Consider the following 27,168-nt stretch of genomic DNA (forward strand, 5'->3'; position numbering starts at 1 on the left):
CTGTCAACATGCGGAGAATGAGCATCTCCGGGACTGACCAGACCATTTTCGTAAGAACCAGCTTTAAATAACCAGCAGATGCTGTGACCTTCAGGCTGCATAATACAAGCCATCCATGTGTAAGTGTCTGCAAGCCTTACCCGACCCCATCCTGCTCCCATGGACTGCTCTCTGGTCTCTGCTCCAGTCTTCCCTCTGTTCCATCCACTCTGGTCACCTCCATGAAATGTAGTATATTGTCAGGCATGTGTCCATCTACAGAATTCCGCAGTCTGAATTTCTCCTCTCCATCCACATGGCTTACTCACTCACTTCCTTTAGCCTCCCCCCCCCCATGTCATGTCCTGGTGCACAGTGGTGGACGATGGACCTCCTCTACCACCCTCCCCATCTGTATTTCTGACTTGCTTCCAAGGGCTACTCTTTGCTTAATTTTTTTTTTTAAACCAAACAATCCTTTAATAAAATTAGCCCATTGAAACTCCCCACTACCTAAGGGATAGCTGCAAAATTCCAGTTCAGAAACCAAGAGAGGCTCAGTCCATACAGGGTTTCATTGACATGTGCTGGTATCTAGGTGTTCGGGTCGTGAGGTGAGTCGCCGGGGAGAAAAGGGAATGGCTAGGCCCGGCTGCCAGTCTCCTGCGGCAGGAACACAGGTCTTCTGTCCATAGGCCTGTAAGCGTCTCCCAGTCCCGTTCCAGGAAGCATCCTGGAGAAAATCGGTTCCTATTCGTGATTTTGTCCCAGCCACACCACACACCGGCCTATGAATGAAGATGGAGGAGAATGGTCAGAGGCCAGCAAGGGGGACAGAGGACCAAGCAGCATGATCCATTTCTCTTCACCAAAGCCCGGTAACCAAGTCACTTCCGAAGGTCCAGGCGAGGGCTAAGCACCAAGCTGAAGAGATGCCCCGGCTGCAGCTGCGGAGAGACTCACCTTCAGGCCCATTTCGGCCGTCCGCCACAGCAAAAGGCCGAGACTTCTGGAAGGTGACGCAGCCTCTCCGCGCGGCCCATCGAAGACCGAGACGAGACCGGCGAAGCTCCGGGGTGGGCAGGCGCCGTGGCGCCAGTGTCCTCCGTGGTTGACCCAGAGGCCGTGCAGGGAAGGGGAGGCAGAAAACGCGCGAGGGCAGAGAAAGGGGGTAGGACGGGGACGCGGCGGCCCGGCCCTCAGTGGCTCAGCTCTTTCTGTGAGGGAGGTGGTGGCCCTGAAAAGGGCCTTTGTGGAGGTGTGGGGAGGGCTGGGCGGCCACGGCGCGGGCTCCCTCAGTACTCCTGGGAGGCCTGGGTGGCCTTCTTGCCCCCCGCCGGCGCCTTGGGGCCCACGGTGGCGCTGGTCTTCTTGGGCAGCAGCACGGCCTGGATGTTGGGCAGGACGCCGCCCTGCGCGATCGTCATGCCGCCCAGCAGCTTGCTGAGCTCCTCGTCGTTGCGGATGGCCAGCTGCAGGTGGCGCGGGATGATGCGCGTCTTCTTGTTGTCGCGGGCCGCGTTGCCCGCCAGCTCCAGGATCTCGGCGGTGAGGTACTCCAGCACGGCCGCCAGGTACACGGGCGCGCCTGCGCCCACGCGCTCGGCATAGTGGCCTTTCCGCAGCAGCCGGTGCACACGGCCTACCGGGAACTGCAGGCCGGCGCGCGACGAGCGGGACTTGGCCTTGGCGCGGGCCTTGCCTCCGGTCTTGCCGCGTCCCGACATCGTGTTCGAGGTAGAAGGGCAGAGCGCGAAGCCGATGAAGTCAAACACCACCAACCGCCGCAGTCAACTGTCCTTTGCTTAATTTTTGAATGCAATATAGACTCATTTCTAGCAGGATTTACCAACCTGTATTTTTTATCGCTGTGCCCACCTCCACTAGGATACAGACTCTCTGAGGGCGGGACATCGTGTCTGGTTTGCCGCTGTCACATCCCAAAAGCCTGGAGCAATGCCTGGTCCGTGACAGATGTTCTAGTTTGTTTTTCTCTTGCCGTGATAAAACGCAGAGCAAAATCAACTCTGAGGAGGAAGGACTTACTTGACTTAGTGGCAACTGCTCACCGCGAAGGGAAGCCAAGGCAGGGACTCAAAGCAGAAACCACGGAGGAACACTACTTTCATTCTCTTGATTTCCCTGACTGCTCAGGTCCTTTTCTTCTGCAGCCCGGGCCCACCTGCTCAGGGATTGTAGCACGCATAGTAGAATAGACCCTCCCACATCCTTTAGCAACCAAGGAAATGCTCCACAGATGTACCCACATGGCCAATCTGATGGAGGTAGTTCCTCAACTGAGATTCTGTCTTCCCAGTTATGTCTAGGTTTTTGTCAAGTCGACAAACACTAATTAATGCAACAGGTCTTCTCAACGGTTGTCAAGAGATGAACAAATGGTCTTCCATATTAGCTGCACTGTCCTAGATGTTTCAAGGAAATTATGGCAATGAAGAGTGTGTGCTGCTATTTCCTCAGAATTGTAACATTCACTCTAGGAGAAGGAGGAAAGCTCAAGAGACTTGGAAAGACACTGCGGGAAAAACCCAGAAAGTTGCAAGACTTACAAAGCCCCTGCCCCGACGGGGTTGAGGAGTATAAAAGCAGAGAACAGGGTCGGCTGAGGAGATTCTTCATCAGAATGGACTACAAGTTAGACAGGGAGCTCAGAGATGCAGCTCCATCACTATGGTGGGGTGGGCTTCTCCATGCTCCCGCTGCCTTTGAGTCACCCATATTCCTCTAACTAATTGGGTAGACTCAACTTCACCAATCTAGACTGGGTGGAACCGTTTCTCTGGTCTGTCATTGGTGCCCCATTTGGGGTGAATAAATATTTGGTCACACCTCTCCAGGAACAGTCATATAATAAACAGTCACAGGTCCATGAGGCAGATAGGAGTGAAAACTGTTTGTTCTCAAGGCCATGACTATGTTTCCGAATCCTTACTAGGGTAAGACCAATTAGATGCACTCCAAGGCTTTCTTGGAAAATTGGCCTACATCAAGCGTTATGGGTTTTGGTCTTGCAAGCTCAGAACTTCTTTTTGAAGTTGCCAATTTATTGATTTACACGGCAGAGTAAAATACTCCATGAAGAAATAAGCCTAGCAGATGCTGAGTGGGTCGTGTGTGTGTGTGTGTGTGTGTGTGCATGTGTGTGTAAGCTGACATATCTGGGAAGTCAAACCTTGGATATGAGCCTTAGACACCTATATTTGCATCAACTCTGTCTTACTCAAAGCTCCCGCAACACTTGACCAGTCGGATCTTCCTCTGCCCTAGACACCGGCTGGGCAGATAAAGCTGATTCTTTGTCTTTGTCCTTCTTTCCTTTCTCCAGCATGGTCTTATCTGCTCTTGCCCCAAAGCATGGTTTATAGCCCACATGCCAGTTTCACTGCAGCTGACCGATGTTCTAGCAGGAGATTTTCCGGACAGTGTGGTGGTTTGAATGAGAATGTGCTGTGAAATATTATTTTAAGAAGTGTTACATCCCTTTATGCTGTGGAGTATTTTTAATGATGCAAATATATGCTGTATTCTTTTATGTTGCATGTGTTTAACTCTGTAAATCTCTGTTACTTTGTCTGCCTAAAACATCAGATTGATCTACTAAAGAGCTGAATGTCCAATAGCTAGGCAGGAGAGGAAAGTAGGAAGGACTGGTGGGCAGAGAGAATAAATAAGGAGAAATCTAGAGAAGAGAGAGAAAAAGGGGAGAAGAGGGGGAGAAGAGGACACCAGGGGCCAGCCATGGAGTAACAAGGTAAGAAGGATATATAAGAAAGGTAAAAAGCCCAGAGGCAAAATGTGTCTCAAGAGAAACAGTATAATTTAAGTTAGAAAGCTACACGTGATTTTGCCCTGCCTCTTCCTGTCAGCTACTTGCTGACTCAGTCACCTGATCCCAGGTTAAGTTTCTTTAATCAAACGAATGTAGCACATTTTTGCATTGTTAGCAAAGGCAGCAGGAAAAAAAAATCTAACACACCTTTAAACAGTTAAAATAATATTCCATAATAAGAATGCCCCCCATAGGTTCATATATTTGAATATCTGGCTCCTATTTTGTGAAACTGTTTAGAAAGAATTAAAAGGTGTGGCCATCTGGAAGAGGCATGTCACTGGGGAGGGCAGAGAGGTTTCAGACAATTCCTGCTTTTCTCCATGCTCTCCCTCTGACCTTGTGGTTGTGGATCAAGATAAGAACTCTGTTCCTTCACTCCACCATCATGAACTTTAAGCATCTGAGACCATAAGTCAAATCAAATGCTTTCTTTAATATGGTCATGGTCATCACAGTAATAGTAAAGTAACTAAAGTAGATAAGAATGTCTGGCTGTTTCTCCAAGCCTCCTCCCTCAGAGCTATCGGTTTGCCAGTGGCTAATTTTCTCTGCAGACCACCTCCTGTCGGGTCCCATGTTGTGTGTCCTCACTCTATAGCTAGGCTTCCCACAGTGTGACATCCCTGGAAGCTTCATTGCATCCTGCCTATTTTCTTAGCTCTGTAGCACCTTTGGAAACAGTCTCCACTAAGCTCTTTTTAGTTATGTGTGTCATCTGATTTCTACTAGGATGCAAACTAATATAAATATCACAGTCAAAGTTTGGCTTGAGGGCTCTCTCCTCTCTGTGTGTAATGACACAGCCAAGTCATCTAGTCATTACGTTGCAATCACTGCTACCCAGTCAGCCTTTCATAGCGATGGAAAGGTCTTGGATTTCCAATCCGGTAGCTGTCAGTTCCATTGTGCTAGTAAGCTCATGAAATATGATTAGAAAGATGGAAATTAAATTTTAGTTTATTTCAATTAACTTAAGTTTAAATAGTTACATAGCCATCCCATTGAATGACACACATCTAGCCACTTATGTGTTCTGGGTTTGGTAGTTATGGCTCACTTTAGAATACATGTCTGGGTCTCACCTCTTATCTCTAACTTTCAAAGTGTAGCCATGAGAGAAGCGAGGAATGAAACTGTGGACTTCCCGGAGTCATTGCTTGAGAGTGTTACATGGGAGATTTTCCCCCTGGAATTCCTATTTCTATTGGGGTGGGGGGTAGACACAGAAATTCCCTCTTCATCCCTCTCCTCAGGTTGCCTCACAAGTCTACATCTGTGACAAATATCTCACCTCTTGTCCAGCTTACCCCAATGCTCTTTAATCTCCAAACTAAACTTGGGCTATCTGTGCAAAATAGTTGTGCTTTCTCAAACAGGACTTCCTCGCTTTGAACTTTTTATTTTAATTACTTTTTTTTGCAAATAAAGTGTTCTGATCATGCTTTCCCTTCTCCCAGTGTATCCCAGATCCTCCCATCTCCCTACCTGTTTAACATTTGTACATATTCTTCCTACCCTCTGGAACCAGTTGTGCCTTTAAATTTCCATTCAATATTTCTTGCCTGTAGGAAGCCTTTCTCTCAAAGTCATTCAGCTTTAATTGTAGCATTAAAAATATCAATTTTACCTGCTTACATAAATACTCTTGTGAATGGTACTATTTTAAGTAAAATTTGATGTAAAATTGAAGTTTTCTGGCATGGCACCCAGCCCTCTGCTGTTTGCCTTCTATGGAACCCAATGCATTTGGGCTCCACTTACACTCACAGCACAGGGCGGGTGCAGGGTTATGTTTATGAGACCCAACTTACAAGGTCTCAGGGACTATCGTGGGTGTGAGCCTTGCCCTAACCTTATAAATATCCCCATCCCACTTCTGACTTCTCGCTTTCTTTTTGAAAGCTACAAACCTCCAGTTTCCTTCTAGTGCATTCCTCCTTTTGAATCACTAGCTAATGTCAGTCTCAGTGGCTGCTTTTCAAACGAAGATATACTCCACGCTGTGCATTTGAAGCTAGGGGGTCTCCAGCTGGTGCGCTCAGAGTAGCTTTCTTTAGGCAGTTGATGCCGTGTCTGTTCTTTCCTCCACTCGTAATATCTGTGTTTCTCTCCTTGCCTGTGTCCACATATTCTTGTGTTTACTTTCTGTGGAGAATGCTATCCTCATCGGGAAACCACTCTGCATGTCCCATCCACCCTTGGTCTTCAGGATCTTTCTGCAGCTCTGAATGTTCATTCCACCCTTCGTTAGGATCTCTCTTCCGATCTGCATGCCCATCTCACCCTTCATCTTCAGGATCTCTCTTCCGATCTGCATGCCCATCCCACTCTTCATCTTCAGGATCTCTCTTCCCATCTGCATGCCCATCCCACCCTTCATCTTCAGGATCTCTCTGCAGCTCTGTATGTCCATCCACACTTTGTCAGGATCTCTCTTCCGATCTGCATGCCCATCCCACCCTTCATCTTTAGGGTCTCTCTTCTGCTCTGTATGTCCCATCCACCCTTTGTTTTCATTGCTTTTGCATCATTCTGTCCCAATTGCTTGACATGAAAAATTTAGGGTAAAAAATTATTTTGGCTTACTGTTTCAGAGGGTTCAGCCCATGATTGGTTGGCTCTGTGCATTTGGGGGGACCATTGTGAAGGTGGGGGTGAACTGCTGAGGCTCCACTCTTTGGGAAGTGGGAAAAGATGAATGCTGATGCACAACCAGCTTTCTCTACAGTCCACTTTCATTCTGTCTGCACCCCAGTCCACAGGAGGGTACCACCAGCATTCAGGATGAGCCTTTCTCCCATAATTAACATTCTCTGATCAGGACACTCATAATGTGCTTCACCATTTGCCTCAGTGAGTCTAAATCTAGCTAAGTTGAGAAAGAAGATCAGCCCTAGGACTTTTGATCTTGTTCTCTTCTCAGCTGCCCATCTCTGGTTAGTCAATACTAACTGCTGATGTCTGTATGAGTTTTACCATACACAAACTGAAGGAGTGAAACTTATGCGCTGCTTCAACACTGGAAAGTGATGTAAGAAAACTCAGCCTACCGTGGGTGGCACCATTTCATGGGCTGAACCCTGAATGGTATAAATGCAGAGAAAGTCAGTTGAGTAGTAAAAAAAAAAAAAATCTATGCATCTCTTTCTTCTTGGCTGTGGATATGAGTTCCTGCCTCAACTTCCCCATAATGATGGGCTATAACCTGGAATTTTAGCCGTGGAAGCCATTTTTCCCTAAGTTAATTTCGATGAGAGTATTTCATCACTACAACAGGACTGAAGCTAGCACAAATAGAAACCTTGAGTTTTCATTTTAATTCCTACTTTGAGAAAAGTTAGAACGTTGGCTCATGGGGTTTTCTACCTTTTGGAAATGATGTTATTTAGGGTTTGATGCAGTTTTCAGACGACCCTGAAAAGTAAGAACTTCATTGTAATCACAAAGATTTAATTTAATGTAATTTTACCTTATAAACAGAAACTTTCTTTTCCTTGGAGAATAGGGTTTTCTTTTTCATTCAAAGTAATGAAGTTTTTTCACCACCTCACACCTGAATTTTAGCACCCAGTGAGAATTTACTCTCTGTACAGTTTTCATCCACTTTAGCAAGCATATTGATTGGGCTTTGCTGTGCATATGTCTTTAAGTATCTTAAAATACTGACGTCAACACAAGATTTAAACATGTAAAGTAAATTATTTACCTTTCTGTTGCTGTGTTAAAACACCACGACCAAGGCAACTTCTACTTTGGTTGTGGTTGGTACTCAGAGTCCATGACGCAAGGGAGGTATGGCAGCGAGTGACAGGCATAATGGCCAGAGCAGGAAGCTGAGAGATCACATTGTTAGCCAAAACCATGAAGCAGAACAGACTGGTAAAATGGCAGGGCTATGAGCTCTCAAAGCTAGCTCCCAGTGATGAACCTCCTCCAGCAAGCCTGCATCATCTCCCTGAACAGCACAACCCACTGGAAACCAAGTGTTCAAAGACCTGAGCCTATGAGGGACATTCTCATGTAAATTTCCCCATGAAGCAATCAAACAACAGATCAAAGCAGAATAGATTTCCATCAAGAAGGTCAAGAGATGGGAGATTATCCTAGAGATATGTTTCTGATGTTCTGAGAATGGTGCTCCTCGCATAAACTCTACACTGTCTGTATTCAACAACACGGATTACAAAGTAATCTTAATGTAAGCAACACCACATTCAGCATGTTTTAAAAATCAACATACTTCATTAATTAGATAGCTAAGTATTTAAATAAAAGAATATTTATCGGGAAGCATTTCATAAGCTCTGGAATAACAGCATTGTCAAAGCAGTTATAAAAAGACAAGGACACCTGTTTGATGGAAGTGGAAAAGCCAGTTAGACAGCTTGCCTTCCAGACCTGCACCCTAGCTGAGAAGGAGTCAGCTACAGCCAGATTCTCAAACCAGGAGTGATTCATTGCTCAGTAAGAGACAAGCCAGCAGTGCAGATGGGAGATTCTGTGGATGCCAAGCATACCTCAGCTCTGCAACTGGCTCATTACAAATTCTAGGGAATGTGAAATGAGGCCTAGATGGCTTCCAATCAGTTTTCACGCCAATAAGGCAGAACGTGAAAGGTGCAAACTTGTGGCCCAATGACCTGTATTGGTGGTGTCTGTGTGATCTCAAGCAAAGGACTTCCCGGCCGGCCTGTTTCCTTATCCAAAATACAAATATGGCAAAAGATTATATGATTTTTAAGCCAGCATAAGTTCCTAAGACCCTAAGACTCTGGTACATAGAAAAGAATCACTGTAAATTGATTTCTCAAACAACTCCTAGAATTGTTTACTTTTTTTTAAGAGCTGAGGACCAAACTTGGGGCCTTTGCTTGTTAGACATGTGCTCTACCTCTGAGCTACCACAAGTCCTCGAACCCTGAATTATTTCTTAAAGGATACATGAGTCCACACAAAGCAGTAGTCTTCAGATGAACACACCCAGTTGTCTCAAGGAGCCAGAGAAAAGAATGGCCAAGGAACGACACAGTGTAGTACACCCACTGTGTGATTATTTCAGCCTGCATGTAAACCTATGTTCTTCTGTCTGTTCAGGTAAGCAGAATCAACCAAGTCTCAGCCTAAACAACCTCCAGGAGAGAAGTGATCAACTGTGGTCAACAGTCCTTGTTTGTAAAGTTTACAGTGGCCAGAGAGAAAGAAAAAAACCCAGAGACATGCTTCTCGAAGATGAGGAGATAAACTGACTGCGAAACAATATCGTGGCTCATGGATCCTTTGACCTCCTGTGAATCCCCAGACAACCACATGGAGCAGTCGGTGGAGGACTGTCTTTTGAACTTTGGCTGAATGTTTTTCCTAAATCTCGCTGTCTTCTGTGCTAGAATCCTGTGAAAAAAACCACTAAACATCTTTGCTGGGTCATATGGGGAAATCTACTTGTTGCGTAAAAACCAGAGAGCACAATCTTACAAGCCATAGCTTTTTCCCGACTCTCTGCTGAGCACTGTGTTTACAGAATAGCACCTTGCTGGTTTTACACTGCAGAGATGGGTTCTGAGAACCCGCCACTGGGATATTCCCATAGTTCAGCTCCTCACAGGGCCCACGCATCTCTCCCACCTACAGAAGTGCTGGAGGACAAGCTGCAAGTGCACAGTGAATTTGGGAAGACCATCCAGATGTTGGCATCCTATCTGCAAAACCTCCTATAACCCTGAAGCCTCATGGATCAACGCTGTATAATGGAAGTGTGGCTGACCTCACTTGATTTGACCTTCAGCAGATAGCAGAGTAGTTTCACAGTTCAGCAAGAGAAACACCAGTGGCACCTTAGGCTTAAGTGAGGTGCCTACAAAACATGCTGTCACTGTGTCTTAGTCTGTTATTTTGATAAAATAACATGAAAGCTGAAAAGATGATTCAAAAACTGATTACCATAAAAGCTTGAGGAACTGGGTTCAATTCACAGAACCCATGTTAAAAAGAAAAGAAAAAAAAAAGTGTAGTTGGTGCACATGTAATCCCAGTGCTTGGGATGTGAAGTAGGCAAATCCCAGGAGCTCACTGGTCAGCCAGGCTACCTTAATCAGGGAGCATCAGGTCAATACAAAAACAAGGAAAATGGAACCGGAAGAACAAAATCTGAGGCTAGGCTGCTGAGACAGTTCTGTGGGTGAAGGTACTTGCTGCAAAGCCTGGTGACCTGAATTTGATTCCAAGACCCAAATGGTAGAAAGAATGGATTCTACCAAGGTGTCCTCTAACTTCAACACATGCTTTGTAGTGTGCACACACACAAACATGCGCACGCACACACACACACACAGGATACATACATAATAAATAAATAAATGGATAAAAATATAACAGCTAAGGACAGCCTTTTGCCTCCTTACACACACACACACACACACATACACACACACATGTCCTGACAGGCACTCACACATAGGATGGGTACCCTGTGAAGTAATGAAGTTTATTTGGCTCTCTCCTCTGGTAGCCGGAAGGATCCTAGAAGTTAGCGTTGGCTCCTGGTGATATGATGGCTGTGATCCAGGGCTGTGTCTCAGCATAGCAGAGGAACAGAAAGGGGATAGGTACACGCAGGGAGGGCTCAGTGTATAGAATGACTTCCCTCTGTTACACCTCAGTTTCAAGAGAACCACTTCAGAGAGGCCTGAGCCATCAAAGACAGTGTCAGCCCATCACGGAGGGCGGAGCCCTCAGGACCTAGTTGCCTGTTGCTCTACTTCTTAAAGCTGCAGGTGCCTCAGTATTGCTGCACTGGGAATGCAGCTCCCATCACACAGAATTGTAGGGCAACGAAGTACATCTAAACCAGAGCAATGGCTAAATACGACTGGCCTGATCTGTGATTTCAGGTTAACTTTAAGGAAGGAAAAACAAAAAGTTAAATGATTATAGAAACACTCCTACCCCTACTGATACAACCAGAATTTCAAGTCTTTCTCGGTCCACACTAAAATGTTAAGCTGCGAGGTGCCTGAAAAAGAAACAGACTGACTCTTGAAAAAATCTTGCTATAGACCAGGAGAACTGGGCTGTTGGCATTTTGAGATTTACCCAGTTTATTATAAGCATACACAGACTGTTGAAATTGAGGAAATTATTTGGATGTTTTTCTATTTTTCAGGCTTTGAGGAACTGTAGAATTTGGGACTTTTGGATCATTTCCTTACAAGTCTTTCATTGTATAAATAAGGAAACTTGAGTAGAAATGGGTTATTTTTAGTCTATGACTTTATGCAGCAAGACGAAATGATGACTTGCTATAGAGCCATGACCACACCATAGCTTTACAACCGGGAGAATCCTTGGGTGTCTTTCCTGTGTACAAATATACAGACATGGTTTGAGTGTGGATTGCGTCTCATAAGGCTCCCGTCTTTGAAACTCTTGATCCCCAGCACGGGTGGCTATTCTGGAAGGCTATGAAGACTTCAGGAAGTGAGGTCTCACTGAAGGAAGTGAGTTCCTGTCTGTAACGATCTGAAAAAGTCTCCAGGTAGCCTCACTCTTTCTTTTGTTGAAATGGATAAATAATTTAGCCTGGCAAGAACTAAATAAACAAGCAAACAAATAAATAAAATAGTTAACTAATTAATTTTGGCTTGCTACTGCATATTAGCTTTTCCTAATCATATATGACTCAAATGATTAGTTCTGGGGACATACCTAATCTAACTCAAAGAGTTCTTGACATGGTGCCCACACTAACACTTCCTATTAACTCCACGAAACGTGGATTCTCTTTCTTGATAGAGGACTCATTTCTCAGTTATCACTCACTCAATAATCTAAAACCAATATAGAAAAGGAGAAGCGATAGGCTCAAAATATATTATGTGGAAAAAATTAATGAATTTAAAAATGGACTATCAAAAAGTGCTCTGTTTTAAAAATATCCCGAGTTCACTCTGTGCCTGTTTGTGTGTGGGTGTGGGACCAGGGCACACTCCTGAAGAAAATTTACTCTCTCCCCTCTGAGCAGCTGTCAGTTGTCAACAGCTTCTCAGCTAAGAGGGAGACCTCGTAACCACTGGCCCCATCACGGCCGAGATACTTGTGACTGACTTGATCTTCTGTTGGTCCCGTGCAAGCAGTCGCAGCCTTGTCTTCTCTTGGCCTTTATTTTGGCCCAAGCTGTTATCATATTGTTCAATCTTTCAACTGTGAGACATCTCTCAAAAAACTGCTTCCAGGGTCCCATTTCCAAAACCACAGGTGTATGGTAGCTAATGACTTACTTGTTTCTTCCAGAAGTGCAATTGTGAAAAGTTCTTTTGTACTCTAGTGGGAAAAGAATTCCAGTCCGGATGCCGGAAAGGGGCTGTCTCTGTGATGGCTGTCATCACACAGAGACACTCTTGGGGGAGGAGAGGTAGCAGTGTTCCCTAGCCGAGATGAGTGCAGTGTTGCAGCACTTGGCAATAGGGAAGTGCATTCTGACAGTGTAAACAAGAGAGCATAGAGCTCAGATAGCGGCAGCCATGTCTCAGCCACGTCTCAGGCAAGGAAGGACCAAAGTTCTGCAGGCTTCTACTCAGTTTAACAAAAGAGCAGGAACTGGAGTTACATTGTGACATGGGATGTTTGTATTAATTACTTTTCTTATTGCTAAGATAAGAAATGTAACAGAAACACATTTAAGAGGGAAGGATTTGCTTTGGCTCACACTTTAAGGAAATATAATCTATCATTGCAGGAAAGGCATAATAGTAAGAACAGCTCTTGGTGGAATAAGAGGTAGCAGGTGACAGCCCAGCCATGTTCATGAAGCAGAGGGTGAAGCAGGGCCAGTACCAGCATCCAGAAAGTCTACTCCCCTACCCAGAGAGCCACTTCTCCAGTGAGGCTCCACCCCGTAAAGATTCCACAGGCCCCAGTACAGCATCATCCACTGGGAACTAAGTGTTTTAAACACGAGAGTCCATGGGGGAACATTTCGCATCCAAACCATTATAATGCAGTAAAAGAGAACCAGCCTTTCTCTCAGTCAGGACTGATAGATACAGGTATGACTCTGACTGAGAGTGTTCATGCTTAGAGATACAGCTCATAGACTGAAAAAGAACCTGCCGATCCTTCATGTCTCAATAATGGCCAATTTCATGCATGTAGTTTATAGCTAACATTTATATCCAAAAGATTTCTCTTTCTGCACTATAACACATTCTTCATCTATATTATGCTGCTGTTTACAAAGCCATTCAGCCTCCTTGAGATGGCATTAATTAGCTCTTACTAGCCAAGAAATCATTTTTGGCATCTTTATAACTAACATTCTTTACACATGTCATATTTTCTTCTGATTTCACCTTTAAAAACAAACAAAAATTTTGATACACAGTGAAACCGTCTTGAAAAACAAACAAAAAAACCCAACAAAAACAAACAGCACCATTTAAAAATAACACAAATGAAACAAAAACAAAAGTCTTTGTACCCTATGACATTTGTTCTGAGAATTCAGATTCCGTAAATGAAAGCATTTGCCCCTGGGACCCACATGTTTGTCTAAGTAGAGAGTTAAAATGTCAGCATTAATTAATTAAGCAAATAACTTTCTGTAATTTCTGGCCCGATGTTCAGGAATCCTGTTGGTATTTTGTTTAGTGGTAGAGAGGAATGGAACATGAGTGTCCTTGAGACTCTCACTTAGTCAACTGACTTCTGGTGACGTAGGTGGTGGCCTTTAGATCTTTGAAGAAGATCATAAAATAGTCCTTCAACTAAATGTTAGACCATGCAAAGACAGAACATGCAGGACTCTGCTCCCTAATCTTTTTAAGGTGTTTGTTTGGGGTTGCAGGCACTGGAGAGTCTTTATCGCTTTTCACACCCAAGGAAAGCACACTTTCTAGGCGGTATTGTCAGCCCCATTTCCCCTTCCCACCTGCCCCTGAACAACTGATACTTGCACCACCCGGCAGCTCCAATTTCAAAGATTACAACACATTGGATATTTGCCTTCCCCTTGGCAGCCCTTTCTTCTTTTGCTTTTCAACCTTGGACTTGTTCTGATTACACAGTGAAGCCCCTAGGCTTTGTTACAGTTGCTTTTAGTTGTAGTCAAAAGGTAGTCTTTCTTTTCTCTAACAGCTTCTGATGCTGACAGCAAAGCTCTGTAAGCAGCTTTCTTGCCAGAAGAAATGGGTTCTGGGGGGTCTTACAAATCTAGTGACAGAGCTCTGAGAGAGGAGGACAATGAGGTCAGCATCTGACCTGATTCCAGGCTTGGAAATGACGAGCTGCTGCTTTATTGGTCAGTCAGATATTAACAATGTGTCTTCTGTTAGATACGTCACCAGACAGGAAGTCCTTCAAAGCCTACACAAGAACTAAACACTACTTTATAGGAAGGAGAAAAAGACCAAGAAAGGATTTTGTTTTTTTTTTTGTTTTGTTTTGTTTTGTTTTGTTTTGTTTTCAAGCCGGAATTAAGTAGTTAAGAATCAAAGGGGGTTAGGAGGCAGAGGCAGGTGAATCTCTGTGAGTTCGAGACCAGCCTGGTCTACAAGAGCTAGTTCCAGGACAGGCTCCAAAGCCACAGAGAAACCCTGTCTAGAAAAAAAAAAAGAATCAAAGGGGGCATTAGCTAGTATTATTTATTAGGTTGTGTGTGTGTGTGTGGGGGGTAACAATACAGAAAAGAAAAAGGAAAGAACATTCTAGGCAAAAGAAATGGTGTGTATAAAGAGAAGACAAACTATCACAGAAGTACAAAGATCAAATAAGTTACTGTTTTTGAGCCAAAACTGTGAATGTGAAATGGTGTAGGAGCTAGTAAATGAAAGGGGCAGTAGCTTCTCTTGGGAATATAGGCTTTATTCAGTTTCTTAGCGATGGACTTGGGACAACACACACTCACACACAGTTTGATTATTCTCAGACAGAATCTCATTGCTTACCCCAAACTAGTCTCCAACTTTGAAACCTCTTGCCTTGATTTCCTGGGTGCTAGGATTACACATGTGTACCTGGCCACGATGGGTTCTGAGATGCCATGATACTGTTGACTTGATATTACTAATGTACTTATTTGTACAAAAGAAGAAGTTGAAAGTGAAGGAGCAAAGATAAAAATAAGAGAGAGCAGTTAGGAGACAAAGGAATAAAAATTCAAAACGCAGTACTGAGACCCTGAACCAAAGCATCAAAGTTGAAGGAAGAATTAAAAAAAAAAATACTGGAGCTATTAGCTAAAATAGACACAAGCTGAGTGGACAAAGACTTCTTAAAATCAGCATGGATGAGAAGGATAACAGGACAAGGAGCAGTGAATATAACACAGGAATGAGCTGCTGTAAACAACCACAGGGCTAGAAGACAAAAAGACAACACAGACTGCATTGACCTCATCCTCAGGTCTACTTAGGCATGTCTGATAATTCAGAGAGTGTTATTGTAATGATCTGTCCTGTCTCTTTAAAGACAAGCCATTCCAACTCCCTCCCCCATCTGCCTAGGCAAGCTGATTTTCAGTTTCTAGCCAGAGTCTTTCCTTTTTCATCTCCCTCTCAGAGAGGCAGCTCCTGTCTCTCCCTTCTCTCTCTCTCTCTCTCTCTCTCTCTCTCTCTCTCTCTCTCTCTCTTTCTTCTTCTCCCCTTCCCTTCCATAACCCACTAAACAAATATCCAACCTCGCTCTGCATGGTGTGCCTATCCATGTCTCTGTTTCTTGCCTGCTACATGACTTCCTGCCTGCGACCGGCTTCCTTCAGAGACCTGTGGCATGGTCTCATTTCCTGCTGCCCGCTACAGCCAATAGGAAACCTGCAACATTTTTATTTAATCCATTACACGCAACCTAGGCTAAGGGTAATGAGATAAAGAAGAAAATGGTAAGAATCCTTGTTGGTCTTCATTTGGTGGAAAGTAATTGCCACAGCAGACTTGATCCTGAATTTCTGATGCCCTTACTTTGCCTAGGGTATTTCTAGAACTGAAAGTACAACTCTGGGAGACTCTTTCAGATTGTAAACCTTGATTTGTTCAGTTTACTTCACTTAGTTATCTTCCTATGATCAATATTGTTATGGTTTAAGTAAAAATGCTGCAGATCCCCAAGTGGCTGCAGTGGGTCTCGGGCCATGAGACCACAATGCAGGTCCCTGAGCAGTGACAGGCAGCCAGTCCCAAGTAGGGATGGCACAGTTCCTGGAGTGGCTACAACAGGCCACGAGTCCCAGGCAGGGAGGTGCACAGTGGGTGAGAGACCTTGATGGGGCAGCCAATCTGGGAGAGACAGACAGATGTGCATGAAGGTGGCTGGTCCCAGGCAGGGAGACACGCAACAGGTGAGAGATAGAGACATGGATAGGAACACCATGCAGAGTGAGGTTGGATGTTTATTTAGTGGGTTATGGAGGGGAAGGGAGAAGGGAGAAGAACAGAGAGAGGAGCAGAGAGAGAGAAAAAAAAATGGGAGTGGGGGTGGGAGGAGAGGAGCCATAGCAGCAGCTACCTCTCTGGAGAGAGACAGAAAAAGGAGGGACTCAGAATGGAAGCTGAAGATTAGCTTGCCTCTGAGAAGGGGGAGGGAGTGGGCATAGCTTATTTCTTAAAGGGACAAGACAGATCATTACAAATGTTATCTTAAAGCATGCCCTCAATATAAAATGCAAGGGCTAAAGACAAACATAGCATAGGAAAATAAGGTGGAATATCTTCCATACATTCTGAATTGTTTTAGATGAGATTGTTGACTCTCTTTACAAGCTCCTCCTTTCTCTGCATCTCCTCACTATGTACTTGTCCACAGATAAAAATGTGGGTTGTGATGACAAGGACAATAGCATGGACAGTGATGATGATGGTGACTGTGGTGATTTGAATGAAAATGCCCCCATCAACCCACAGGGAGTGGCACTACAACACGTGTGTCTTGTTAGAGAAGTGTGTCACTGGTGGTGGCTTTGAGTTTCAGATGCTCAAGCCAGGCCCAGTGTCACCTTTCTTCCAGCTGCCTGACCATCAGAGGTAGAACTCTCAACTACCTCACTAGTACTGTCTGCCTGTAGGCCACCATGTTTCCTGCCATGATGATAATAGACTAAACTTCTGAACTGTAAGCCAGCACCAATGAAATGTTTTCCTTTATAAGAGTTGTTGTGGTCATGGTGTCTCTTCAAAGTGGTAGAAACCCTAAGACAGTGATGAAACTCAGAGCAAACTGAGTGACAAGTGTCTGGCTTTCTTGAGTTACAGAATGAATAGGTAAGAAATCTCCTTGAGTTTTATTTCAACTGTTAGTCCAACACAAATCTTATAAACAAAACAGAGACTAAATGACTGACTTAGTGACCTATTATCCTAATGCCCAAACTACTTCCTTGTTTAAGTCAGATGGCCCAGGCTAAGAATGTTAATGTGGATTTCAGAGATGCCTAAGTTATTTGCACATAGGGCTAACATGCCAGAAGATTCTGAATCATTGAAAACAACAACACTCAGTATCCTGGAATTCTGCATTCTATTTTTTATTAAATTATGCCATTAGATTTAATGAAAATTAAAATCTCTTTAAAATAAAGATATTTTGAGGTGGCTGGGGAAATAGATTAGACTATAAAGTGCTTGCCATGAAAGCATAGGGAAGTAAGTACACCCAGGTAAAAGCCAGACTTGGTGATCTGTATCTGTAACCCCAATTACCAGGAAGAGGAAGAAGTAAAGATCGATGGAGCTTATTGGCCAGAGTCTCACCAATTAGTGAGCACCAGGTTCAAGGACAAATCTTGTGTCAAAACGTAAGTTGGAGAGTAATGAGGAGGACATGCAGCACCAGCTCTGTAAAAACATAATGTAAGTGCAGAAGCACACAAGTGCACTACACCACACTTACACAACCAGAAGAATTACACATCTGATGTTTAATTGTAGATGTTGGGGATCAAACTCAAGTCCTCATTCTTGTACAGCAACGATGGTTCCCCATCGAGATGTCTCCTCAGCCCTGAAAAATAAAATTTTCTAAAACCCTAGAGCCTTAAAATGTAATGTCTTTCAGCATCACACACAACAGTAGACACCTTTGTGAAGGACAACACCAGACACCTCCATCACAGACAACAGCAGACACCTCTATCACAGACAACACCAGACACCTCCTTGACTTGGCTTTATAAGTTCCAACTATTCTCTAGCTAATAATATGTAGGACAAAAGGAACTTAAAGGATATAAAAATTATAAAGTAACTGCATTAACCACTGAGATTTACCTTATATAATAAACGTGACAAACATTAATTGGTGTTCAGGGCAAATTTCCTTTCAGAACACACTCTATTGGGAGTCTAGTGAGCAGGGTGGGTTATTCCTAGACTCTAAGGTAAATTCAAACAGGTCCATCATATAGCCAAACTGAAGGCCAAGAACTGCTGAGTCTGGAATGTTTGCTGTTGGTCTCCTAGTGTAACAGCCTCTGCAATGTTTGAGTTCTTTGAAACATCTGAACCTGGGATTTTCTCGGATTTACAAGGCTGCTTCATGATTGGGCTGTTGATATGACTGAGCAAGATGACAATGAAGTCAATACTGATTCACAAACTCCGCAGCAGATTTGAGCCAGGTCATCCAGCTTGGTATGAATCTGGGGAATGAAATGATTTTACAAACCAACAAAGTCAGAATGTCATGCAGTGAAAAGGAGAAATTCTTACAGCTGGTCACTGGCCACTTCTTGCATTGTGCCTTCAATGGCTCCTTGAGGTCCAATAGTTGGAAACTAAGGTAGTTGTAGAATGCTGTTCTAATGTGTTAACTCAGGACATGAGCTGAAAGCTTGTCTGCAGGCTTTTTCCTACTGACTCTCTTTCCAATTTGTAACTCTCATTGAAGCCCACACTTCCATGCGTCTTCCACATGTGTGTTTGCCTCTCCATTCCCGCTGTCTTAATTCACACTCACATCGCTACTGACGTTGCAAGCTCATCCTGCCTTCAGCTTCACTCTGTGCCCATACACTGGCATATTAACTGACCCAAAACTCAGCACTCTCTGCTTACCGTCATCAAAGGTTGATTTAAAAAGCACAACACAACAAACAAGATCTTATCTTGGGTCTTCCATTCTTGGTTCATGGCAGTCTAGTCCCAAAGTCTCCACATCTGCCCTAACCCTATTGCACTTGAACATAAATTCTCTAGAGAACTGTCTTTCTTACTTCAAGCCTTGCGTTTAGAATTTTTTTTGCTGCTGGGCAGTGGTGGCTCATGCTTCTAATCTCAGCACTTGGGAGGAGGAGGCAGCACTGTGAGTTCGAGGCCTTCCTGGTCTACCAAGTGAGTTCCAGGACAGCCAGAGCTACACAGAGAAACCCTGTCTCAGAAAACAAACAAACTAACTAAAAAGAAAGTCTTTTTGCCTTCCTTCCTATTTCTGCCCCAATCAGTCACATTCTTTCTCAAGAACAATCTGAAATAGTCCCTGTAATACACACAGCTTTGACACTGTAGCCTATGCAGCATGCACACGTCCTGCTTCTTATTAAAAATCATTGTAATGATTTTCACTTGTGACACTTCCTCCTTTTGAGTCGTCTAGCCATGGTCATCATGGACTGACTCACTATTCCCACCCAAAGATAAAGGCAGGCACTATGTTCATTTCCCTTTTACTTTATCAATGGAAGCTGCACACCCATAGGTTGTATGTTAAGTAGGAGGAGAAAACTGGAAATAGTGATCTCAGTTTTGTCTGTTTTTTTTTTTCTGTCCTACTAGTAAAAACATGTAAGTTAAAAAAAAAAGAACTATATTTCTTAAGAAGAAGTAGGAGGCATTAGATAAAACAGAACTGCAATCAATACTGTTGTTGGATCACGAGAGAGTAAGGGAAGTTCTCAGATCAGACCCACACTGGGAGCAGCACCAGAGGCGGCTGCCTTCTCTGCCGAGTTAAACGCTGGAACTCACCTTCTCTTCATGTGCCCTCCGATGGTCATGAGAAGGGTAGAAAACAAACACAATGCACAAACGGTGTAATTTACAATCAGCTGGGGAGCCCTGAAGAGTGAAACTGTTGAATAACAGCTTAGGAGGCTATATAATTAAAATCATAACACTAACCATAGAAATGACAACTGTTCGATGCTGGTGTTCTACAAAGGCTGTATTTCAAAACAGTATTTTTACTCAAAATTGTGTCACTCACATCATGCAGATAAAAGATTTTTGTCATGCTTGGGATGGATGGCAATATGAAAAGTTGTTAAACGTCCAAATACATAAAACACTCTACACCCAAATTTACCAGACTCAAAGACTCTGCAGCTTCATGAACTCATATGCAGTTAGACTTGACAGTCAATAAATACATTTATTTTATTTATTCATAATTTTTATAATAAAGTATAATTTAAAAACCAGCAGAAAGTAAAACAGGAAGTGTGAAACTGCGGTGAGCTGCTGGTCTGCTTTTCAGGGGTCCCTCGCTATTCCCACACAATGCACCCCATTTCAGCACATTAAAGCTGCAGAAACATTCCTTCGTTTAAGAGAATTCCACAAAGAGTTTTGATAATCTTTACAGGTTCAAGGATTTAATTTTTAGAAGTTGAGCCTGCCTAGCCCATTCCAGGAGGCAGTGTTTCTCTAGGACTAGGGCCAAGTTAGAATAATTAATTAAATCAACAAGCACGACTAACAGCTTTGCAAATGACTAGCTTGAAGTTAGACTCTGGTGACACAAACCTCCGAGACCAACCCCTGCCCCCGTCTGAGTGTTTGTATTGCTGTGGCCTGAACGCAGGCCCTTGTGTACACTAGGCAAACACTCGCTACTGAACTATGTACCCAGCCAACATTACTTTGAGACAGGCACTCACGGTGTAGCCCAGGCTGGCCTCCAGATGCCATCATCTTGTTTCCAACACCACAGTGCTTAAACTGCAGGTGTGCACATCCTGTCTCGTATCCCCTCTTCTTGGGATGTTTTCCTCGGAAGGAATGATGGAGTTTTGTGGACAGTGTTGGGCATGGGAATGAGCCTGAATAGGTGTTAGAAGTCTTGAGACCTGTCATGATCCGAATTATTGTACTAACCCAGGCAAATTCTTGAGTTCCTCTGTACATGTTCTCTTATCAATTAAAAGCAAAAGTCCAAACTTCAAAGTACATTGAAATCTCCTCCACCCTCTTTAACCTTCTGTTTCTCATCGTCTTCTCCTCTCTTCTGCTTTCCTCATAGTTCTTCTCGTGTTTAGAGTTGGCCTTGGGAAATGCTTGGGATTGATAGATTGCTTTGCTTGTTTATCATACCGAGAAGCCACGGCCAGGGCCTTGTCTTTTTCCAGAAAGAGCTCCAAAGCTTGCTGTCTGACCCGCAGGTCTGCATTTGGGGGCCTAGATAGAGTTCAGCCTACACACCATCAGCCATCCCGGAAGCTCAGGATGTGATTCCCAACGGCCTTATCAAGAGATGAGGTAGAACTGGGCATGGTGGTACAAGCCTTTAATATCATAGCACTCTGAGAATGAGGTAAGAAGATGATGAGTTTGAGTGCACCCTAGGCTACACTGGGCCATTCTGTCTCAAAGGAAGTGGAGGAAGGAAAAGGGGGACAGAGCATGTGCAGGGATGCTCTGTGTGAAAGTGAGATGGGAGGGTGTTAGTCTTCAGTCCACCCCTGGGTTTAATGAAGGAATGAACAGTCTAAAGAGTGACAACTTTGTTAAAGCCGGGCACTAGGGAGCCCAAATTTTGCCATTTGTGTACAAGCTACCAACCAACTTCATGGCATTTAATCTCTTTTTTCCTTTGTATTTCTTCCCACCTGTAAAAGAAGTCTAGACAATGTCTAGATTCTTCCCAGCCCTGAAGCTTATAAAACATCTCCTCTATGAATATCTCAGCAAGGCATGGGAGGTGTTTTTCCTTATTTAGGGTTGAGAAGTTTGACTGCATAAATTCTATATGGGGATAGATTCCTTTCTCCCAAGGGCTCAAGGGTCTATATTTCTCTCTTTCTGGAACATGATCTGACATTTACTGGTTAGGTCCTCTTACCAGAAGCCTATGTGTGTGGCGTGAACATGCCCTTGTCATTGAAATACCAACATGCCAGTAAAACTCAACTCTGGTGCAGCCTTAACTAAACAATGATTCTTACCACAGAGGCCATAGGCGGCTCTCTCTACTTGAACACACATTCAAAGTCAGGTACAAATCGTCTTTGCTCATAGGCAGAGTTTGCAGGCAGAAATGAGAGCAAATGAATATCATTTAAAGAAATGGTTGGTTGGGAACCCCTGATGTCCTGGAAGACAGATTGTCAGATACCTTGAGGAGGAAGTGAGGACATGGAGCTGTGGCCTCAGGAAATGCTGTCCTCAGTTACAGAAACAGAGGGAACATTGAAGTTTCATCACCAGAAAGTAAAAGAAGATCAGCACGTACACAAGCGGGTGTCTGTGAAGAGCCAGACACTGAATTCAGGTGTCATTTGATTCCTACCTTCCTCCATGTTAGGCCGGATGGAGGGGCATCTATCCCAGATGGAGCTGAGAAAAGTATCTGAAGACCAGAACCAAGAAGATGACCAAGATAGAGAAGGTTGTTACTATTTAATTTAAAATACTTAAAACTCCTTATTGTTGCTGTGTTTGTGTACATATGTGTATGTATGACTGGGGTGCCCTTGAGGCACAGTGTGCCTGTGGGGGGTCAGAAGACAGCATTGCAGAACCAGTTCTCTGGGTTTGGGGGATCAGTCTCAGGTCGCCATGCTTGTGTGGTAAGTGCCTTTACCCACAGATCCATCTTCTGGTTCTGAATTTTACTGGTTCTCAGCCTTGGCCAGACTGGAGTTTTCATGGATAATCTGAGAAAATCATGATGTCTGTGTTTGAAGCAGCCAAATAAATGGGGTGCAGGGTAACGGGGTGCAAAGAGATAAGTTTTAAGAAAGATATCACTGAGTTGTTTAAAACATTGCTTAAGAATCACTTTTAAGTATTCATTTGCATAAATACCAGCACAAAACTAGTAGAAATTCATGTGATCTTTGCAAAGACTGCATGTCAGGGATTGGTTATATTGGTTATATATGGCCAAGTGTTTCTGACTCTGGGAGATGATTGACGTTCAACTCAGCGGGACCTGGAAAGTCCCAGGGGTGAGGCAGGAGACTAGGATGATTTGTTTCTGCCCTCCCTTGCAGCTTTGGGTTGTACAAAAGCAGTGGCTACCAGAGGAAGCTTCTGACCCACGTGAGTTATTGTCTAATTCCAGGCCATAGCCTCAGCTCGGCAGTTCTGGGTCATGGGCCATTTCCATGGCGTTACAGAAACACAAGGCCCCATGTGTGGATCCGGACGAATGAGACCGGGTGTTTGAGAAGACAAGCGTGTGAAGGAAGCTCACGGAAAAGGAAGCAGACAACTGACTTCATAAACAGATGAAAAGCCAACAGTTGATCTTGCTCTTTATGACCGTGAGGGAGAGCCCCGCCCCTAGTCATGAAGGACCTAAAATAAATCATGTATAGTAAGGGTTAGAGATGGCTTGATGGTAGGAACTCTAACTTTTCTTACAGAGGATTTGGGTTTGATTCTTACCACCCACTTGGCAGTCCACATCCGTTCATAACTCCAGCGGATCCCAAGCCCCTCTCTGACACACTTGGTGCAAAAAAAATTGCACACAAGCACAACACTCATATACAGAACTCTAAAAAGTCTTTATATACTTAATAAATTAAATTAAATGTATATGGTCTTACTAGCTAAATCACTTTTAAAATGTCCGATAAAATGCTCTAAAAGAGGCAATGTAAAAGGTTTCAAGATCCAACTGTTTTGCTTCCCATAGAGAAAGGCCAAAAGCAAGACTCTTCCAAGGTGTGTGGACTCCAGATGCTTAAGGAGCTAAGGCCGGCAGAAAATGCAATAGACTCAGTGAAAGCAGAAGCAAAGCCTCCCTTAGGAAGGAACCCTGGAAGGTGGAGCTTCTCCCTGACTGGCCTGCCTGGCCCCACCCCTCCTGCCCATCTCCCAGCACAGGCTCTCTCACCTTCTCCTCCTGCCTTGATTATCCACGGGGTCTATACCGGGCGTGATCAAGCTCTCCACTGTAGACAAGTCACCCGGAGCGGCCGCCCTTTGGAGCTGTTCCTCAGGTATATACGGGATGAAGGATTTAGGACATGGCTGGATTTTGTCCTCAAGGCACCCAGAGCCCAGGCAGAAGGCCCTCATGCGGGCATACCAGTGCCTGCCCTGAAGGTTTTTGTGTCTGCGCATCATGATCAGTGTCTTCCTGAATGGTTCAGACCCAGGGCCGCCAAGGCCCTCCCTACCCTCCCTATCCCCCTGCCTTTGCCACCCACTTCCCTCCAAACCCCACACTGAAACTTAGAAACGCAAACAAGTTATCGCAACCGCGCCACAGGAGCGTCCTGCCAGGGCAGATCCGTGGTTCAGTTTGAATGGAATCCCTGTCTCCTAGCGACGAGGATGCATGCATGCTAACGAGTGCAGACACTCACAACGGAATGGAATGCACGTGTCTGGCTCAGACTCCAAAAACAGGAACCTGGCCTGCCTTGCACAGCTCACCTGCAAACCCCTGCCAATTGCAGCTCTGACACTGACCTACCTGTCTGACCTGCAAAGACCAAACACTGACTGGAACTGTGTGTTGGTTCAGATCCTTCTCGGCCCTGCTGTGCTCATTCATGCGAGATTCCCTCTCCTCAGGCCCTGTGCCTGGAACCTGTGAGAGGTCCTGATGGATGGACCCATTATTCAGACCACTTGTTTTCTATTCTTGGAATCTTTTTAGCGCTTTGTAGCATTTTGTAGGCATTGCTCCCCAGAATGTGTTTTTGCTCTTTGTAATCTTTTCTAGTGCTTAGTTAAAAATTCCTTTTCCTCATCTCTTGGCTGTATCCACAGTTTTTAAAATTCTGCAAGCACAGACCACATAGGAAGACTGTGACACTTCTGCCCTAAGATTCTCCCTTAATGTTTTCTTTCTTTGGGGATGATATTTAGAATGATGCTTCAAAATTAAATAGTGTCTAAAAGTGACTTATGAGAGAGTACATATGGTATTTGTCTTTCTGGGTCTAGGTTACCTCACTCGGTATAAAGAAAACCACCCTACAATTCACAATCCCAGAGAACCGAGACAAAAATGAGGACCCTAAGAGAGACATGCGTGAATCTAATCTACATGGGAAGTAGAAAAAGACAAGATCTCCTGAGTAAATTGGGAACATGGGGATCATGTGTGAGGTTTGAAGGGGTGGGGAGAGGCAGGAAGGAGAGTAGAGAAAAACGTATAGCACAAAAAAATCAATAAGAACTAGACAGTGTACAGAAACGCAATTGATATATCTGCCTTGATTTCGTATCCTACAGCACTGCTGAATAAGGTTCTTAAGAGCAGGTTCAAAGTCCAATCTCCCAGATCCTCTGCAGGGGTGGCCCAAAGTGGAAGAGAGGGAAATGATCCTGTTGTCTTGGAGTTTACTAAGCACAACTCCTGGAAACTGCAGCTCTTAGCTGTAGTCCGGAAGGCACAGAGCTGATGGAGAGGATTGTCCTCTGAGAGTTTTGGCTCACATTGTGAGTTCTAAGGACTCAGCATTACATGAAATGTTTGTTGAGCACAAAAACACCCAGGTGGTGGTTTCAGCATTTATTCACAAATGAATTACTTCAAAAGCATCTTGAAAAGTTGAAAACTGTGGTGGCTTCTGAGAGTACTGAAGTAGATACTTAGAGGCAGGGACAAATTCATTATCTACCAAACCAACCTTTTGGGAGAGAATATCAGTTTCAAAGAAATGCCAGCGAACTGTTGTGACAGAGACAAGGTTGCGTTGCTCTAGTGTCATGGAGGACGATTGAAACAAGAATTCTAGCCTCGTGAACATGAACTAGGAAACCATCAGTCACTGCAACCATCAGAACAAAGCATGTGGAAGGTCCACCATGCACCGTCTCCCTGTGTGTATTTGTATATGGACATGGGGTTGCTGCTGTTTTAATCAGGGCTAAACTCTCCCCATGTCTTCAACATAGGAAAAACTGTAAGGAAAGCAGGTATCAATCATAACTCATGAAACACATATTTCATCTTTCAGAAATTTTCTATGCAGTATACATTAGAAAGTCAGAATGAGAACTCAGAATATTTAGCAAATGGGTTTTTACATGAATGTTAGAATGATTTCATCTTTCACAGTGAGGCAGTATCTTAAAAGAGCCAACACTGACAGCTAAGAGTCTGTACAGGGCATTGCAGTAAAAAGTGGATGGGTGTGTACAATAGGTGAGAACTGGATGGGTGTGCACTGCAGGTGAGATGTGGATAGGTGTGCACTGCAGGTGAGATGTGGATAGAAGTGTGCTGATGGTGAGATGTGAACAGGTGTACATTGCAGGTGAGATGTGAACAGGTATGCACTGCAGGCGAGATGTGGACTGGTGTGCACTGCAGATGAGAGATGGACGGGTGTGCATTGCAGGTGAGATGTGTATAAGAGTGCATTGCAGGTGATATGTGTACAGGTGTGCACTGCAGGTGAGATGTGAACAGATGTACATTGCAGGTAAGATTTGAACAGGTATGCACTGCAGGTGAGATGTGGACTGGTGTGCACTGCAGATGAGATATGGACGGGTGTGCACTGCAGGTGAGATGTGTATAGGTGAGCATTGCAGGTGAGATGTGTACAGGTGTGCACTGCAGGTGAGATGTGGAATGGTGTGCACTGCAGATGAGAAGTGGACTGGTGTGGACTGCAGGTGAGATGTGGACTGGTGTGCACTGCAGGTGAGAAGTGGACAGGTGTGCACTGCAGGTGAGATGTGGACAGGTGTGCACTGCAGGTGAGATGTGGACTGGTGTGCACTGCAGATGGGATGTGGACAGGTGTGCATTGTAGGTGAGATGTGGATGGGTGTGTACTGCAGGTGAGATGTGGACAGGTGTGCACTGCAGGTGAGATATGGATGGGTGTGCATTGCAGGTGAGATGCGGACGGGTGTGCAAGTGAGATATGGACTGGTGTGCACTACAGGTGAGATGATGACAGGTGTGCACTGCAGGTGAGATATAGACTGGTGTGCACTGAAGGTGAGATATGGATGGGTGTGCACTGCAGGTGAGAAGTGGACAGGTCTGCACTGCAGGTGAGATGTGGATGGTTGTGCACTGCAGGTGAGATGTGGACAGGTGTGCACTGCAGGTGAAATATGGATGGTTGTGCACTGCAGGTGAGATGCGGATGGGTGTGCACTGCAGGTGAGATATGGACGGGTGTGCACTGCAGGTGAGATGCTGACAGGTGTGCACTGCAG

General features: G+C 44.5%; 1 protein-coding gene and 1 pseudogene across 1 annotated transcript; both read right to left on the reverse strand.

Moving 5' to 3' along the window:
* LOC130862527 (non-receptor tyrosine-protein kinase TNK1-like) overlaps positions 1-27,168 on the reverse strand; it is a 414,731-nt pseudogene that overhangs the window by 41,085 nt on the left and 346,478 nt on the right.
* On the reverse strand, positions 1,006-1,763 carry LOC130862532 (histone H2AX-like). Its single transcript, XM_057752137.1, has one exon. The coding sequence runs from the start codon at positions 1,704-1,706 to the stop codon at positions 1,275-1,277; it is 432 nt and encodes a 143-aa protein (XP_057608120.1). The 5' UTR covers positions 1,707-1,763; the 3' UTR covers positions 1,006-1,274.

This window comes from Chionomys nivalis, chromosome 20 (assembly GCF_950005125.1).
Source record: "Chionomys nivalis chromosome 20, mChiNiv1.1, whole genome shotgun sequence".
NCBI lineage: Eukaryota > Metazoa > Chordata > Mammalia > Rodentia > Cricetidae > Chionomys > Chionomys nivalis.

Bases quoted from the DNA above. Each gene is read 5' to 3' on its own strand.
- LOC130862532 (XM_057752137.1), bottom strand. From the start codon at position 1,706: ATGTCGGGACGCGGCAAGACCGGAGGCAAGGCCCGCGCCAAGGCCAAG.